The sequence below is a fragment of the Mchenga conophoros genome, linkage group LG22 (assembly GCF_057382185.1).
Source record: "Mchenga conophoros isolate Kocher_MC1m ecotype Shallow Benthic linkage group LG22, M_conophoros_male_GT1.1, whole genome shotgun sequence".
NCBI classification, from domain to species: domain Eukaryota; kingdom Metazoa; phylum Chordata; class Actinopteri; order Cichliformes; family Cichlidae; genus Mchenga; species Mchenga conophoros.
Window position 1 is genome coordinate 14,910,904 of NC_140546.1, and position 18,264 is coordinate 14,929,167.

General features: G+C 40.7%; 1 protein-coding gene across 3 annotated transcripts in view; it reads left to right on the forward strand.

The window, feature by feature from the left end:
• ash1l (ash1 (absent, small, or homeotic)-like (Drosophila)) overlaps positions 1–16,950 on the forward strand; it is a 31,179-nt gene extending 14,229 nt beyond the window's left edge. Inside the window, exons 6-27 of one of the 3 annotated variants that reach the window (XR_014890562.1) lie at positions 81–254; positions 391–485; positions 1,024–1,097; positions 1,179–1,224; positions 1,444–1,552; positions 2,263–2,469; positions 2,569–2,715; positions 5,609–5,717; positions 5,817–5,966; positions 6,517–6,584; positions 7,337–7,503; positions 7,669–7,821; positions 8,005–8,059; positions 8,468–8,600; positions 10,081–10,353; positions 10,773–10,859; positions 10,983–11,073; positions 11,570–11,708; positions 11,842–12,014; positions 12,208–12,374; positions 13,036–14,470; positions 16,205–16,950. Coding sequence is in view for 2 of the 3 variants with exons in the window: in XM_085263437.1 (XP_085119563.1) it covers positions 81–254; positions 391–485; positions 1,024–1,097; positions 1,179–1,224; positions 1,444–1,552; positions 2,263–2,469; positions 2,569–2,715; positions 5,609–5,717; positions 5,817–5,966; positions 6,517–6,584; positions 7,337–7,503; positions 7,669–7,821; positions 8,005–8,059; positions 8,468–8,600; positions 10,081–10,353; positions 10,773–10,859; positions 10,983–11,073; positions 11,570–11,708; positions 11,842–12,014; positions 12,208–12,374; positions 13,036–13,483; positions 16,205–16,296 (3,157 nt within the window). In the remaining variant the exon portion in view is untranslated. The remainder of the gene's footprint in view (positions 1–80; positions 255–390; positions 486–1,023; positions 1,098–1,178; positions 1,225–1,443; positions 1,553–2,262; positions 2,470–2,568; positions 2,716–5,608; positions 5,718–5,816; positions 5,967–6,516; positions 6,585–7,336; positions 7,504–7,668; positions 7,822–8,004; positions 8,060–8,467; positions 8,601–10,080; positions 10,354–10,772; positions 10,860–10,982; positions 11,074–11,569; positions 11,709–11,841; positions 12,015–12,207; positions 12,375–13,035; positions 14,471–16,204) is intronic. The other 2 variants (XM_085263437.1, XM_085263438.1) reach the window with 2 other exon arrangements.
• Positions 16,951–18,264: the final 1,314 nt, after the last annotated feature.

Consider the following 18,264-nt stretch of genomic DNA (forward strand, 5'->3'; position numbering starts at 1 on the left):
TATTAGGATTCAGTGGTGGTATGTATAACATTTATTAAGTCCAGTTGTCACTAGAAACCAAGTCATGTTTCTATCTTTAGCTCAGTGGAAACCAAGCCAGATGGCCACTGCTCATCAGAGGGCCCAGGCCCTGTCTCCAGGGAACAAGCTCCACCTATGCCCATAGCCACCCAGCGAGAGAAAAGACCAGCACGACCTCCGAAGAAGAAGTTCCAGAAAGCGGGGTTATATTCTGATGTGTACAAAACTGAAGAGTGAGTCTTAGGGGCGTGGAGATCCAAATCCTCTCCCTACTAATCCTTAATTCAGATAGCAACACTTCATAGTGTCATACAGTTTTTCTGCACAGCCAGTGAAATGCCTTCACATTTTTCTTTTCCTCTTCTACAGCCCCCGTAGTCAGTTTCTGCAGCTGAAGAAAGAGAAGCTAGAGTATATACCTGGGGAACATGAGTATGGATTGTTTCCTGCTCCAATACATGTTGGTGAGTTTTAAAATTAATTAGTTGAGATTTTTGCTATTGATTTATTTTATGATCATCAAAAAAAAAAAGAATTTAAGAAGCAAGGAGTTTTTAAACACTAAAAACCAAGTTATTTATTCATAGTGTAGTCATTTAATCATTTACCTAACAAGTAAACGATAGAAAAGAGACAAATTGGGGAATATGGGAACAGCTGAAAGTAGATTTAATTATTTATTTAGTTGAAGTTTTGAGCACATTTCTTAAATTTCTTTATGCAGAATTCAGTCGTTGGCAGGTTTCACAAATTTGAATTTCTCAGTTAGCTGTATGACTTGCCAAGGGAGGGAAAGTAAAACCTAGAAAACCTCATTTTGCTTCAGTCCGTGTCCAAGATTCAAACGGCTCTAGTAAATTATCCAGATAAACCTGTTTCTTGGAACAGGACTCTCCTCTGTTTATCACAGGCCTGTGTTTTCAGCTATGATAAGATGAAGCATAAATACAACGGACTGATTTTTCTCTCTTCCCAAATCCCCCCCACCCCCCACCCACCCAGGAAAGTACCTGAGACAGAAACGCATTGACTTCCAGTTGCCTTACGACATCCTATGGTTGTGGAAACATGATCAGGTGATCAATCTTTCTGAGGTTCTTAGTATGTATTTTTGTTTCGACCACTTTTGTATTTACCGCTCTATTTCTTCCTTTCAGCTACACAAGAGGCCTGATGTCCCCCTTTATAAAAAAATAAGATCAAGTGAGTGAAAGGATTTTTTTTTTTAAATTTCAAAAAAAAAAAATTTATATATAATTTGTAGCTTTGTTAAACTCAGGTGTTTCCCTATAAATATATAAGATAAGGATATTTGCTTCACTAGTTACAAAAACAGGAATTAAAGATGTGTGTCTACAGTTCAACTTTGTGTGTCAAACACTGTAAGAATGATATGGTAATACTCTGTTTTATGTTTTATAGATGTTTATGTGGATGTGAAGCCTCTCTCTGGTTATGAAACAACTACATGCAACTGTAGACTTCCCGAAGACTCAACTGAAAAAGGCTGCATGGATGAATGCTTGAATAGGTAAAGATACACCATCATAATTGGTTGTTTTCAACAAGTCTCATGTTACTTTTCAGTATTCAGATGAAGCCATGTGCTTGTTTAGAAATGTTATTTTACATCGCTTTGTTTTAGGAATTAAGTGATTTTGAATAGAGGGCAAAACATGATGTCAAGACAGGAATGCCAGCCATTGCACTCCATCTCCATCTTCAGGCTGTCTTTCTCTCCAGTCAAACTTATCTCCATAGGAAGGGGATTTTTTTTTTTTTTTATTGTTTGTAACCAGTATATCCTCTTCAATCTGACATCTTAAGTGTTGCAAACCTATTGAGTTTTTAGCATGCAGCAGAGCAAAGTAAAAACAGTAATGTGCTTCAGATGTTGTACAGAAACCATGCCTCAGGGGTGCTGAAAACAAGCAAGCACTGGCTGTTGAAAATATCCCTGTGGCACTGCAGCAGTTGACAGCGTTTTGTAACAGCTTGGCAAAGGTGTTAGTTTCTTCCATGGTTCTGATTGGATAGGGCATTTTACAGTTGAGAATGAGTGGACTGATTCAGAGGTCTGGAGTTTTGGGGATGGGGGGGTTGTCATGGTAATCAAGAAGCTTCTCGGATGACAGGTAATAACATCTTCAAGAAACTTAAATAAGTCCAGTTGCTTTTCTTTCCAAGCTCCAATAATGGCAGCCTTATTTTATAATTTTTTTAAAAAATTATTTTTCACAGGATGAGCTTTGCTGAGTGTTCTCCCAGCACGTGTCCATGTGGAGATCATTGTGACAACCAGCATATCCAGAGACACGAGTGGGTCCAGTGTCTGGAGCGTTTCCGCACTGAGGGCAAAGGGTGGGGCATCCGCACCAAGGAGTCTCTCCGCTCAGGACAGTTCATCATTGAGTATTTGGGTGAAGTTGTTAGCGAACAGGAGTTCAGGTGAGATGGACATCTTCATTGCTATACAATGAAACTAGTGTTAGATGATGTATATTTCTTTCTCTTATCTTCAACACATTCCTACCTTCCATGTTTTAGGAGTCGCATGATGGAACAGTACTTCTCCCACAGTGGCCACTACTGCCTGAACCTGGATAGTGGCATGGTGATTGATAGCTACAGAATGGGCAATGAAGCGCGTTTCATAAACCACAGCTGTGAACCCAACTGTCAGATGCAGAAGTGGTGAGTGTCACAGCAGCCTTGAACTGTTTCCCTGCTAATGCCCTTGTGGTGCTTTTAGGTGCTTACCAAAGAACAGATTTGGCTAAGCCTTTTTGGCTCTGAGCACGAGCAGTTGCCACAAGTTGTTAGGGATGGGATAGAGGCCTGGTGTGAACCACATTTGGTTTACAGATATAGAGTACTGCTTTTATACTCACTATGTGTCTATAATAGTCCAAATCGGTATAGGTTACCATGTGAGGCAGATATTGTCAGGTCGATTTAGTCACAGGGGATATTAGGGCACAGTGTTAAACAAGTGATGCTGTTCGATGTGACAGCAGTGTCACAGGAGCTCATTGCAAAGTCTTCTAGCTTGATACTTCAGTATTTCGGTGGCTTTCTTGAAAGTCGGGGCATGTTAAAATAGACCAGCCTATTACCTAAATAGGCTGTCTGTGTGTTATTAAAATGGTCTTCTCTGCAACCGACTATAGCTATAACACACTAGGAATGGCCCAAAAGATGGTACCGTGGAATTTAGACAACTGGAGACAAGGCCAGCTACATAAAGTCCAGCCACGACCAGGGGTTATAGTAGGTAACAGTGCAGTATAATGATGTTGCAGCTCAAAATAATGTTTATTTATTGTGTGCCTTGCTTGGTGCAGCCCCTCTGTCTGAAATGAGCTATTTAACTCTTTTCTCATTAAAGCCACTCTACCTTTAAGACCATTTGATTGCTGCTACTGGCAAACAAAAAAGGTTGGAGCAGCAGGTTTGGAGAACAGGACATCCATCCTCACAAAAATACCAGTAACTAAGCATTTAATGCTGTCTGAAGCCTGTTATTACCTCCGCAAACACAGAACTGATTATTTGAAAATGTGCCATGTGGAATATGTGCAGGCACCATAGTAACAGTATGTAATAAATAACGCAGAAATTGGGGAAAAGCCTATTATATTCATGCAGCTGTACAGTTAAACCAGTTGAACAGACCTTGATAAGTAGTCACTGTGAATGCTAGGCAGTATTTGTTGCCTCTCTTTTGGTATCGTACATAATAGCTCTAAAAGACACACGTGTTGCAGGTGCACCGCTCTGTAAATGAGAAGGCTCTACCTTGAAACCCCAACCTTATTAATGTGGTTGTGGTAATCTGATGAGATCACCTCACTCCTTTTCTTCCAGTGTTCAGAGACCTTAATGGCTTAAAGCCCTTACACCTGCCAAAACAATTCTCTTTTTTTCCTGAGGGCTTGTTCTCGCAGCATGTTTAAATCCACAGCTCATGGAGACCTGGCTGAGCAGGCCTCCCTTTGCCTCGCTTTTCTAAGTGAAACCTGCTTAGTTTATCTTTAGTTCTTTTAGTGAATGTGCCAACTCCGTTAGAGGATTTGATTGTTGAAAGCTAATGACGACATAGAGTTTACTATCACGTTGTACCCTCTGCCCTCCAACGTAGACCAGTTCACAATCTAGGACACAGGTCTGCAGGTGCCTGCGTGCACTCCTGAAATAAAAGACTCTACAAGGATGGAGGATTTTCAGCACAAAGCCTGACGAGTCATCCGTCTTGTCACAGAAGAGAGATTACATGCAGCCGGGCCTTAGATACAGCTGTAGTGGCTGAAGACAATGCGCTGAATCAGCTTTTTACCCCTATATAAGGAATAAATTATCAAGCGGCTGGCAAGCAGAATGGTGTGTTTTATTCTTACAAGAATAGTGAAAAGCTGGAGCGCTGCTTCATTTGGAGAGAGGAAGAAAGGCATTACTTGTTGAACATTTGTCACACTGACTATTCCCTTTTTGTCCCAATTTTAAAACTGGGTTTGATGTAATTGACTAATATTACATTTTAACTTTAAAATGAAAGCTTTGCTTCAGGGAGAAATTTGTGTTTGTACATCCTTGTGTAAAAGGGATATACCGTAATATGTTTTGGATGTAGTTAGTGATTATTTTTTTTTATCCCTAGCCTAGAACTATACCCCTTGAAAAAGTGAATCTTTTCATGTGATCAAGTCAAAATGTTCACTATTAACCTGAAAAATAGACATTTGGGTATAATTATATAATGAACTGAAATCATATACCTGTTACCTAACCTTTTGGAAAGTGTGATTCAGTACTTAGTACCGTTTCCTCACAGCAACAAATGTTCTGGATTTGGATCTCTTGGTTGATGGAAGCATCTAAGTGTGGTTTGCACTTGGACTTTGTGATTTTCCCTCAGTTGTATGTGTTAAAGCACTTATGTTGCAAAGAATGGAGTGACCTATGAATATCATTAACTGTATATAAAAGGTGGACTGTTTTGAATACCTCCATTCTGTTTCTTCTGAGCCAGAGCAGACTAGAACTGGTGATGGTGGCGTGCTAAACCTTAAGCTGAAACTAGCAAGCTTGACTCATGAGATTTGTAAAATTGTAAAATGATTTTAGCCAAAGAGCTACTGTCCCTGATGACATTTCTTAATTTGAAGTGTGAATACATTGCAATAAAGTGCCAGCAGCAAAAACTGCACCATGCTGTAAATTTAGCAATATAGCATGGGAGTCTATGAAGATTGGTTTGCTTTTGGATTCAGCCTCAAGAGTCCACGAGAGGAACTGTCCTGAGGCTGCAGGCTGCTGGTCAGTGAAACCACAAAAACACTGCAAATAGAAGTTCATGTAGTATCCTTCTAGTTGTTGTACAGGCCCTTTTGGGACAGTTGTTACTACAGTAAGCTCAGATTTTGAAATGGAATCACCGAACTGCTATTTTATAAAAGCTGTTCCAGAGCCTGTGGGCAGGTTAAAACTTACCATGCTTCTTGCTTCCTTTCATCTCCTTAGAATATCTCCTTAAGTATTAAAAATCTCATAAAAGCTTCACTCATTGTAATATTCTCATTTCTTGCAGGTCAGTGAACGGGGTGTACAGAATAGGTCTCTTTGCTCTCAGAGACATCAGCAGCGGGACTGAGCTCACCTACGACTACAACTTCCGTTCCTTCAATACAGAAGAGCAGGTGAAGCACTAGGAACAGTTTTGGAAGAACGCTTATTTTCAGACGTTCTGTTGCACCTGTGCATATTTCTCACATACTGTACTGCACTTTTCTCTGCAGCAAGTTTGCAAATGTGGCTCAGAGGGCTGCAGGGGCATCATCGGAGGGAAGAGCCAGCGTATTAATGGGTTGCCTGGGAAATCAGGAGGGACTCGGCGGCTCGGTCGACTCAAGGAGAAGAGGAAGTCCAAACACCAGCTCAAGAAACGAGTGAGTGATGCATATAGATGGAAGTGGTGAGAGTTTGCGGTGGGATCAGGTCACTTGTAATTAAGACTGGATAATGGCTTTTTTTTTTCTCCTATTACACAGAAATGGATTCCCTTGCAGCTTAATATCTTGTGTTAAAAAATTTTAATGAGGGAAAACTAACATTTTAATTGAATAGAAATCTAACTATCCTGGTAGATTTCAGGTGCAGTATCTATGTAGGGCACAAATCTTTCTTTGTCTCAGAGGTGCTCTTAGTGGGCCACGGGATTTCTAAAAAAAGTAACTCGGAGTACCTTAAAGGGTATAGTTTTGCATTAGTGACCTAAAATGTTTTCTGAACTTGCATGAAATCAGGAGTAACCTGCAAGTTATAGTGGGTTCCTCATTAATCATAATGGCAGTTCAATCCCCAACCCTCATTTAATCCCTCTGTGGCTCCTAAAGACTGAAGAGCACCTTGAATGGTGTTGTCACCGATGTGTGTGAATGAGAAACTGTTTAAGATGAGAAGACAGGGATTGTTTAATGGGACTTTTGTTATCTTCAGGAGGAAGAGTCAAGTGACAGCAGCAAGTTTTACCCTCATCTGATGAAGCCCATGTCCAACAGAGAGAGGTAAAAACATAAACGGACACACAAGATAAGAAGAGGAAGCATAACTCTAGTGGGCCAACTGATAAATTGTGTTTGGGTTCCCACGCATCCTTAAAAGTATAAATCTGACCTGTAGGCTTGTGAGAGGTTTTATATTTTAAGGTGGTAATACTAGTATCAATGAAATATGTTTCTTTATCTGTGAGTGCAATGACCTTTTAAATTTCTGCATTTTTGCTGAAAAAAATGGTAACAATGAGAATTTAAGCAGTTGAGCCCACTTTTTCCACTGCTTGTTGATGATCAGTCAGGAGACAAAATGTTTCTCCCACTGAAAATGCAACATCCAGATGAGCAGAATTAACTTTCTGGGATTTCCTTACCTGATAATTGAGCATGCGTCAAGTCAACCACCCACACAGTTTCCAAAGTGATTTCCTGTTTCAGTCACATGAATCAAGCAGGGATAAAATAGCAGAAACTTTTTTTTTTTTTTTTTTAAAAGCCATCACCAGTGATAGACATAATCACAATTCCTTTAAGACTTGTACACAGGAATCTGCTTGAACCCCTCATTCATATGCACCTGGGAAGCCAGTGACACATTTTTATTAAATTTCTTTTTCCATTGCACATAATGCTTGCTTCTCCATTCTAATAGAGTGGTTTATTAATACACAAGACATATATATGTCATTTAAAAGTAAAAACTTCTCAACTCATGAGGTGTGAGTTGATGGTAACACATTTAAACGGTCTCCTTTGATTTCCAGAAACTTTGTGTTGAAGCATAGAGTTTTTCTCTTGAGGAACTGGGAGAAGATGAGGGAGAAACAGGAGCTGCTGAAAAGAGAGGGCGAGAGAGAGAGGGATGCCAGCAGCCTGTCCATGTATACGCGCTGGGGAGGAGTCATCCGTGATGATGGCAACATCAAGTCAGGTACAAGCTTAAGAAATTCAGTTGCAAGTAATTTAAGCTATGTAAAGAATAGTGTACGATAAAGGGGACACAGACATTTATTTTTGAAATGTAGACAAAATTCAGAGACTGTAAATATGCAGATGTTTTAGACGTTAATGCTGAATGGTCATATCTTGTGTCCAGACGTGTTCCTGACGCAGTTCTCAGCCCTGCAGACGTCACGGTCGGTACGCACACGAAGGCTAGCTGCAGCCGAGGAAAACACAGAAGTAACACGCACCGCTCGCCTTGCTCACATCTTCAAGGAGATTTGTGACATGATAACCAGCTACAAGGGTAAGTGACCCCGGTCACGCTGATATTCTCATTAGTATGACCTCTAGCCTGATCTGGGGTCTGATCAGGCTTCTTGAAGGAATCTTTCAGTGCCTCGGTGTAGCTGTCCACTGTTTACTGAATGATAAGAATCTGTGATTGAAAAATGATGACAGGAATGTTATTATTTTCTTTTAATCTCAGACTCCGCTGGTCAGACACTTGCTGCCCCGCTGGTGAACCTCCCATCTCGAAAGAGGTAAGAGTGTAAACCTGCATATCGACAAGCTGTTTCATGTTTACCAAACAGCGCCTACTTATGTTATCTGGTCTATCTGTGTACAGCACCCACGTAGTGTAACAGTTTTATCTCTCGCCACACACAATCGTGACAGCCTGTGTGTTGATGCTTGTCCAGTATTGATAGTAATCAGCTGGTGTCAAAACAATAGCAGCTTATTATTTTTCTTCAGCTACATGGTAAAAAAAAGCTGTTATAATCTGGGATTTGTTGCCCTGTATGCTCATAGAAATTTGAGTTTTGGTTGAATCTGATTTAATAAGTTTTGAACTGAATGTTCTCCTTCCTTTTTTTGTCCTCCCACCCACCTCTGCTACTGACAAACCAAATTTGGAGCCTAATTCTTTTATCTTTGTGCACCATCAGGAACAGCCAGTACTATGAGAAGGTGTCTGACCCGCTGGACCTGAGCACCATTGAGAAGCAAATCCTCACGGGCCATTATAAGACGGTTGAAGCATTTGACACAGACATGCTCAAAGTATTTCGCAATGCTGAGGTAGGCAAAGGACCAGTTCACATGTTTGTAGTAGAAGAAATTAGGATTTTATTTATTAGTAATGATCAGAAGCTGTTCAAGTAAAGCAGCTAAACTGAGGAACTCAGATCTCTGTGATGCATTCCTTAGTTTGCATTTTTAGAGCCATAAAAAAAGAGGTAGATTAATCCAATGAGAATTTTAAAAAATGCGGGTAGAAATTGAGGTGCACTCACTAGCCACTCAATGTAACCATGCCTAGATGACCTGAATATTTTTATTTAGAAACTCAGTGAAATGTAAATACCAGCATATTAGTTTGTTCTATCATCTCTGCTCTCTCTTAATTACTTGCTAGCTCTCTCAATGAGTACTTCCTTTATTGATCTTTTAACTTTAATTTTTATATTGCTAGATAATAAGATTCCTGATTCATCCATTATTAATATTATTGATATATATACTTCATTGTGTGAATGGAACAGCTGCACATCAGCTTGAAAATCACTGAAGATGTAGAGAGTAAGAGTCTATGAAGCAGCTGGAAATAAATTGTGTTCCTATTTCAACTGGTGAAAATTCACAAGTTTATGCTGCTAGTAGTCTAATAACATGTCCTGAGGGATACACTCATCCATGAAAATGATAGTTTTCTGAAATTTTTGGTTTGGTGTCAAACTACTTGCTTAATCAGTGTCATAGATCTGTTAGACCGTTTGTTAGCAGTCATTAGAAACTCAAACATGCTGGTGGCACGAAGGCATTCAGCTGTTGGAGCATCCAGTCTTAATCTTTGAGTGACGCGGCCATGCCGTGGACTCTTGTGTGTAATCTCAGACTCTTAGAGCTCAATTATCAAAGGGCCTCGTCAAATTGATACTTAACGCTGTTATTGTGCAGCTTCAACACTTTCTTCCTCCCACTCAGTCATTGCTTTTCTTTCTCCTGTCTCGCACACAAAAACCTCCCAAATGGAACATAACTTCGCGACTGCTGATCCTGTGTGCACATGTTGCAAGGCTGTTTGATTTACATCTGTATAGCTAAGCAGTTTAAACAAGTGCCACTTGAAAAGCTCTCAGGGCAGCTTACTCTTCCAGTCAGAGAAGTTTGAAGTGGACGTATAAATTAGAATCACCCTCTCGCCCCAAGGCCCTTTCTGGCGGACTGAAAAAGTGTGAGAGGAATGTGAATTACTGTTGAATGTGGGTGTAGCCTTGCCGGTGAAATTTTGGCAGCTGCAAAGACAGTTTTGAATGAATCTTTCTGTGTCGGTGACCTTTGTCCTGCAGGAAATTGCCCGTAGACTTTCAAGGATGAACAACTCAAAGCCTTAACCGTGCGAGTGAATGATGAGCGTGTAATTCTGGGGTCAAATGAGCATTCCTCAGCTTTAAATATCGATCACTTTATGGTGTCTGTGAGGTCCTGTTGTCCTTTTGCTCTGCCAGTAACGGATTGATTTAAAAGATTTTCAGCAACTGTCTCGTTTTCCCACCAGAAATATTATGGGAAGAAGTCATCAATAGGCAGAGATGTCTGTCGGCTGCGGAAAGCCTACTACAGTGCTCGTAATGAAGCTGCAGTCCAGATTGATGAGATAGTGGGCGAGACCGCCAGCGAGGCAGACAGCTCAGACTCGCTGGACCGTGACCACGGTCATCACCACCACACAGGAGGGCCCGGGTCTCACGACAAGGATGACGATGTCATCCGTTGCATCTGTGGAATGTACAAGGATGAAGGTCTGATGATTCAATGTGAAAAGTGTATGGTAAGTAAAAAAATATCAGAAACAGTCTTTACTTCGACCTCTCTTCTTTTATCTCACTTGCTGATGGTGTAGAACTATTTTAGCGTCTCTCTAAAGACTTCACCTATCTGAGAAGTACTTTGTCAAGGAGATTTTCCATGCAGAGGATGCAGGCAGTCTTTTGTGTGTGTTGTCTGTTATTTTTAGATACAGAAAATGAGGAGGATAACAAATACTGAAGGAGCTTAAGTTCAGAGGTTCAGAAACAGTCAAGGTGGTGAATCACTAACGCAGAGGGTTTTTTTTTTTTTTTTTTTTTTTTTTGAGCATTTCATTCGAGCTGTAACTCAATGTTACTTACAGTAAATGGTTTGAAAAGTCTTCTTTTTTCTTTTTTGTCTTATGCATTTATGTGATTTAATAATTTTTTCCCATCATAGGTGTGGCAGCACTTTGACTGTATGCGACTGGAGACTGAGGTGGAGCACTATCTGTGTGAACAGTGCGATCCCCGGCCTGTAGATAGGGTGCGTCTGTTGTTTCGAAACCACAGTGGATGATGAACTCCTTAAAGTCTGTTTTTTGTTTGTTTGTTGGTGTTGTTGTTTTTTGGCTAGAAGTGTCTCAGATGTGTCTTATCCTCACTACAGGAAGTCCCCATGATACCCCAGCCCAGCTACGCCCAGGCTGGCTCTGTCTACTACATCTGTCTCCTTAGAGATGACCTGCTGCTACACCAAGGTATCTAAATCATAAAGCAATCGTAAGCTCACGCATGCCTGGAAAACTCCCTGTACTCACAGAGAAATGTATCATTTTGATGCAATGATTTGCATGCTGTGTTACTCGAGGGCAACCTGACGTGATTGATGTGGTTATACATGCAAAAGTGTGCACTTTTGACCACACCCAACCACATCTGCCTCAACGGTTAGGAGTGGTCAGAAGTGAAACAGCTTGAAACTTTGAATCAGAAACATTAATTTCAGCTTAAGGCTGAGTTGTTCTTTAAGGTTTGTTTTTGTCGATTATTTTATTGCAAATGCCATAATGTATTATTGCAACTTATCAATAGACGATTGCTTAAAAAAGTTTCTCTAACTTCTCTGCAAACTTTAGACATACAAGAGATCTGCAGCGGAGAGAGTCTGATATTCTAGGTGACTTAAGTGGTCAGATTCTTGTGAGACATATTATTGTAGATAAGTAACTGATCTCTGTGTTTGTTTGTGTGCAGGTGACTGTGTGTATCTGATGAGAGACAGCAGACGCTCACCTGAGGGTCAGCCTGTCAGACAGTCTTACCGTCTCTTGTCTCACATCAACCGAGACAAACTCGACATCTTCCGAATTGAGAAGCTGTGGAAGAACGAAAAGTAAGTTTATTACCTAAACAGGCAGGGAGAATAACTGTGTGTGTGTGTGTGTGTGTGTGTGTGTGTGTGTGTGTGTGTGTGTGTGTGTGTGTTCATTATTGTTCTAATGAAACTGTCCACTCACACTCTAAAGGGGTGAGCGATTTGCCTTTGGCCACCACTACTTCCGTCCTCACGAGACACACCATTCTCCATCGCGGCGATTCTACCAGAACGAGTTATTCCGCATGCCGCTCTATGAGATCATCCCCCTGGAGGCAGTGGTGGGAACCTGCTGTGTTCTCGACCTTTATACTTACTGCAAAGGTAAAAATGCACAAATGAACCCAAATATGTTAGCTGAACTGCTAGAACCATGTTGGAATTTGGTTAATATTCCCATTAAGTTTTGATAAACATACGCTACAGGAAAATGTATAGGCATGTGCTCACTTGAATGTTTTTTTTCCTGCTCAAATACATCACGTCCCTGCTAATTCAGTGTGCATTCTTCTTAAAGGACGGCCAAAGGGTGTGAAAGAGCAGGATGTGTACATCTGTGATTACCGCTTGGACAAGTCGGCCCATCTGTTCTACAAGATCCATCGCAACCGTTTTCCGGTCTGCACCAAGCCATATGCCTTCAACCACTTCCCCAAGCGGCTCACGCCCAAAAGAGACTTCTCGGTGAGAGCGACAGGACTGTTGAGCCGGGATCTGTTACTGATTTACAAACACTAGAAAATGTGTTGAGAATGGAAGTCATGTTTTAGCTGGGGTCTTTTTTTTTCTTTCTCTGTGTTTTAGCAACCAAAGCTTATAAAATTGGGTCACACAAGAAATTATTAAAAAAAAACACATTCACACAGAGTTAATGTAGTGTTGTATGCACCAGACTAATAGTTTATATTTGTTGTAGTGTTAGCTTTTGTTATGATGACAGCTGTCAGATTTGTATGATTTTAGAACTTGATACAGTACAGTCTCATGAAACAGATGCACCGAAAGCCTCATCCAGCCAAGTCTGCTTGTGTTGAAAAATGAGACCAAGTTAACAGAATCCAGAACTTTTCTTTTCTTTTTTTTTCCTTTCTTTAAAAAAAAAAAACAATACAAAAAGGGATATCCTTGTCAGCACTTACCTTTTGGCCTCAAGGTTTTAATTACTTCTTATTTTGTACTCGTGGAGGGTAACTTGGATGTTAGTCAGGGTGGACTTTCCCTGAGTGTTTTTTTTTTTTGTTTTTTTTTTTTTTGTATTTTTATTTTTTTATCTCTACATTTTAAAACCCTATCTACTTGAAACGTACGTGCTTTATGTTAAATTTCATTTTTGGCTTTCTTGCAGCCTCATTATGTTCCTGACAACTATAAGAGGAACGGCGGCCGATCAGCCTGGAAAAGCGAACGACCCAAAGAAGCTGGAGGCTGTGAGGACGATGCCTCTTCCTGCGACCGGGGTGAAGATTTCCCACCTGAGGGAGAAGATGGAAGAGGAGTGGAAGACGACATGGACATGGCTTCAGAAGATTCCGCACTTCTTTCAGCCAAGCCTAGAAGACCAGAACGGGAAAGGGAGACAGGAGAAGAGGAGGACGAGGAGGATGGACAGGAAGCCGATGAGCGCAAGGGGCTGGAGGAACGTTCAGCCGAGAGGATTGGAGAGTTGCTTGAAGTTCCATCATCCTCGACTTCATCGCCACTACACCACCCAGCTCTGGGCAGGAGGGAGGCCCAGCGGGAACGACTGAACAAGATCCTGCTGGATCTGCTGCACAGAACACCCAGCAAGAACGGTGAGGGACTGGGAACAAAGGAGGGGGGTAGGTCAACAGATAAATGAGGGTTAAAGTTTAAGGTCACTTTGCTGTGACACGTCATTTGAACGTGTTGGATCATTTTTTTTAAAACTACTACTATTTCTGAAAGAATAAGCTTGAAGTTGGGGCAAGAATCTGTCCATAAGAAGCATAGGATGAAGAGGAGATCATATTTATGTTCTATTTTATGTCACCTAAAAATATCAAAATTTAGACCAACGCTTCAAGGAAAATTCCCATTTACCTCAACCTGGCAAATTTACCATTAATATGGCTGTAGTGGCTTGAAGGGTCATGCTCACTTTGCGATCATCACCTTTTTTTTTAAAGTTTTTAATCTGAACAGCATTTATTTGTGCGACAAGCATGAACTGCCTACAGTTTACCACAAAAGATAATTTTTTTTTTTTTTACATCAATTAATTTTAATCATTTTTCAGTCTGACCGAATGTTGCCTGGAACGGGCATTGTACTAACCGCATTAGGAATCTTCATTCTGGGATACTTGCCAACTGACCAAATCACTGGCATACTCATCATCACACGTGTGTAGCTGACTTACACTGTGTTTATACTGTCTTCTGAGGAGAGTTGGCAGTTAAATGCAATGGCGGATTTACCCCATGGACCATTTTGAGGGCGAGAGGCTGTATCAGCTCGCTTGTCAGTATTGATTTTACCCAGAGTAAGCAGATGGATGAGGAGCTTAAACATAAAGAAGGAAAGACAGTACTCTGAAGATGGTGGCAGAGGCAACCTACCTCGGGAAACCGGTGGTGTTCCTGTCCTCACTGCTCTGCTAATGCCGACTGCTGCAAAGAAGGGGACCTTTGAATGTCTCAATGTGTGGAATTACAATTCATGAATTGAAAGCTTTGAAAACATTGCCATCCCCGAGATGGTGTTTCATCAACAAAAGACCAAGACTGGCCGGACTGAACTCTCAGCTTCCCATTTGGCAAGTAAGTAAAACGTCATTTCATGCGCTGGATTATTACACGTTACCCACTACAATACATTTGATAACCCGTGATATAGAAATACAGCCAAGTTTTGTGTTTACTGTTGGTCGGACTCAAAGACAAAACTAGTGATTCTAGTTGCCCAGATAAATGCTGTTCACATTTCCTCCAGTCTTTACAAGAGAGGACAAGTTGCAAAGTTGGCACGACACTTGAGGCCACATTAATGGGTTAAAATAAGTTACAATATACCGGAGTTCCCTTTTAACACTTCATCTCACTTACTAATCTTAGCCTAACGTGAAAGATCCCCACTTAAAGACCATCAGAGGGTTGTTGCGGCGTAAAAAACCTTACACATCATATATCAGATCTGTCTGCTATGACAACCTCTTGCAAATAAAGTAGAAGCTGAAAGAAGCTTTTATTTAAGTCACAATGGGGAATTGCCCAGGATATGCTCATTTCCTAATGATTTGTCAGTCACAAGTTGTTAGCCAGTGAGCATCCAGTTTTACATTCAGATCCACCCCAGGCTCGTTACATCATACTTTAAAACACCAACATGGATATATGGTGAAAATAGTCAGCTTGAGGCCTCATAACATCACTTAACAAACTGATTGATGACGTCACAGTGACTATGTCCATCTTTTATAAAGTCACTAATTACGCTACTTGATACTTTGTATCATTACCAAAGAAACATTGTAATCTAATTGCAGTTAACAATATAATGATATGCCGCCATATCAGCACAAATGTCTGTGCTCTCGCAGTTTCTTGTTGTTTTACAGTAAATTTGAAGTAATGTACATTCTGCTCTGCCGTGTTTGTCCTCTCTCCCACTTGGACTAAGCTCAGGCAGGTGGGCTGTACATGAACTATGAAAAGGCACATTTTTTTAGTTTTTCTCAAGAATTTATGTATTGCTTGTGAAACCCAACTATTTGGCTTGTAGATGCAATTTGTTTCTGATAAGATAAGACAAACATTATTTATCCAAAAAAAAAGGGAAATTCCAGCCAAAACATTAAACACACCCTGTAGTGGTTGCTAGTTTAGCCTACTGGGTTTAGCAAGTGATCCATATGCTGCAAGGCTAATGCAGAGGCCAGCGTTTGATCCACCCCAAGGCCATTTTTTACTGCCCCCCCCCCCCCCCCCCCCCCCCCCCCCCCCCCAAAAAAAGTAAGAAAAGCTCAATGGGAATAAATGAAATATGACCAAAGAAAAACCTCAGTATGTTTAAAAACTCCACAAAAGAAGGAGCTGAAATAGAAACAGATTAACTAAGCACCACAATAAATAGAACTCTAAATACAATAAATACTGATACTGTGGTATGAGGTCTTACCTGAGTTAAGAACATTACCTTACTACAAACAAATGATTAACATGTTAAAGCCAGTATCTATCCCATCGATGTCTAAGCCAAGGTACCAAAGCCATATTTGGTGGATACAGACTAGTAATCCATTACCAGTGTTAAATGAATGAGCTGCCTTAAGCGACCCTGGGAATTATTATTTTATGTGTACAACAACATCAGACTTAATTTTTATTGCTTATTAACTGTTTAACAGATTATACTTGAAGCATTTTTGCTTTAAAGTAACTTGCCTCCATGCGGCTGATTTTTTTAAATTATTTTTTTATCTTTAATGTGATCGCCCTGTGTCATCTATTTGTGTCCAAGCTGCTAATTTTCTCTCTCATTCCAACTTTCTCCAGCCATTGATGTCACTTATCTCCTTGAGGAAGGCGCAGGGCGGCGCCTGCGGCGGCGGGCGCTCGGATTCAGCGATTTTGTAGGCAGAAAATAATGTTTCTACGTGCCTGTCAAGCACACTGCCTTTCACTGTCATGAGCAAGGGGCAGAAAATGGAGAGACAGCAAGAAGGGAAATGAGCATTGTTGGTTTTCCAGCCATTAAGGACCACAATGCATCCCTGGGGGCCTCTTCCAGTTTACCTCTTCCAAGACTGTCGTCTCAGCTCTGAGAGGGGTGGAGGGTGTTTGGAAGCACTGACTTCAGGAGCTCTCAAGGAGCACAAAGAGAGAGCTGACCCAGGCTTCTTGCTTATTTAAGTAGTATGATGCAAAAACTTTCTTTTTAAAAAAAGAAAAAGAAAAGAAAAAGAAAACGAACATAGGAGTTGTAACCCATGCATTTAAATGCATTGAACATTGAAAACATGGGTAGATGAATTCCACTAGCTAGCATCTGTAATGAAATAAGTGGTACTGAATAAGGATGGATAGAGGGGGAGGGATGGATTAATGATTCAGTCTGTGGGGGGGATATGAGTGCTGGAGAATTGTTCCCCCTAGTGGAACCTAGCTGCAATGAAACAAATGTAAGGGATGAGAGAAGAACTGCCCAGGGGCTGTGGGGTGGGGTAGGAATGGCATAGGAGAAATCTAAAGTTGAGCGGTGTGCTCAGATGCTGCTCATGAGAAAGAGAGAACAAGGGTGGTGAACTGCACTTTTGGTACCATGGATATTGTGAAGCTCTCTGTAATGTATCTATAATGAAAACACACTAACACTCTCACAGTATTGGATGATGCAGTCTGGAAGAAAAAAAAAGAAGCAAGTCTATTATCTTTTTCCTGTTATACTGTAGTAACTCATTTAGGAACAGAAGAGGCCTGTGGCGTGTTTGTTTTATTAGAGTAAAGGGAGGGGGTTTGGGAAGATGGAGCGTGCGCGCCTTTGTCAGTAAAAGTGTCTTGTTCTTTTTTTTTTTTTTTCTTTTTTTTTTAATCGTCTCGTTAGGCAGTCCGCTTTGCCCCTCTTTTTTTTTTTTTTTTTTTTTTTGTGAAGTAAAACATAATTCACCAGCTTAACTAAATCAGGCGGGGAGGGTGGGTCAGGGGTGGGGTGGGAAGAGGGGGGAACACTGGCTCCAACTGTAACGCCTTACACAGCCGTGCTCTCCGACTGCCTTGCGTGTGCGAGTGTGTGCGCGTGGATACACGTTTTATTTTGTGTGTGCACTCTGCCAGAATTTCATGAAAATATACCTTTTTAAAAAAATCAAAAAAAAAATCAAGGGCTCGATGGCAATTAACAGTTTTAAGAAAACTATGGAAAAAACAATACTTAACATGAAATGTATCGTGATGGTCATATTTTCTTATATTCTGTGAGACTGGGGGGAGGTGTATACTGTATATTGGGAACTGGGGAGGGTTCTTTTTTTTTTTTTTTTTGTCTTTAAACTATGTTTCCTGGTTGCCATGGAGAATGTTTTCGAAAGAAATTGTGATATTTGATGAGATTCCTTTTTTGTTTTCTTCCCCCAAATGCCTCTGTTTAAAAGGGACAGCCTGCAATGTCCCGGTGCGTTAAACTGACAGAGATGTGACGAGAATGAGACACTGACAGAGAGAGGAGAGGGATCAGGAAGTTGTACAGTGCCAAGTTATGTAAATATACACACTTTACATTGAGGAGTGTCTCCAAAAGCAATATCTTGAAAATGGATTTTGTTTATTATTGTACTGTACAGGACTCAGCCCTAAATGTATTATGATTATTATAATAATAATATTATAATTTCTTCCGTTTGTATGACTATACTGAAGACACTTAAGCTCGGAGGAAAAAGATTTTTGTTTTTGTATTGTTTTTTCTTTTTAATGTCCAAGAAATCTCACCACCAACTGTCCTGACGACATTAAAAAAAGTAAGCTGAAGTTTCGTTGCCTATAAATGAAATTCACCTATGTACTGCATGAGCGAGAAGAATGTCAAACGGACACAGAAGGCATTGGGACATGACAGT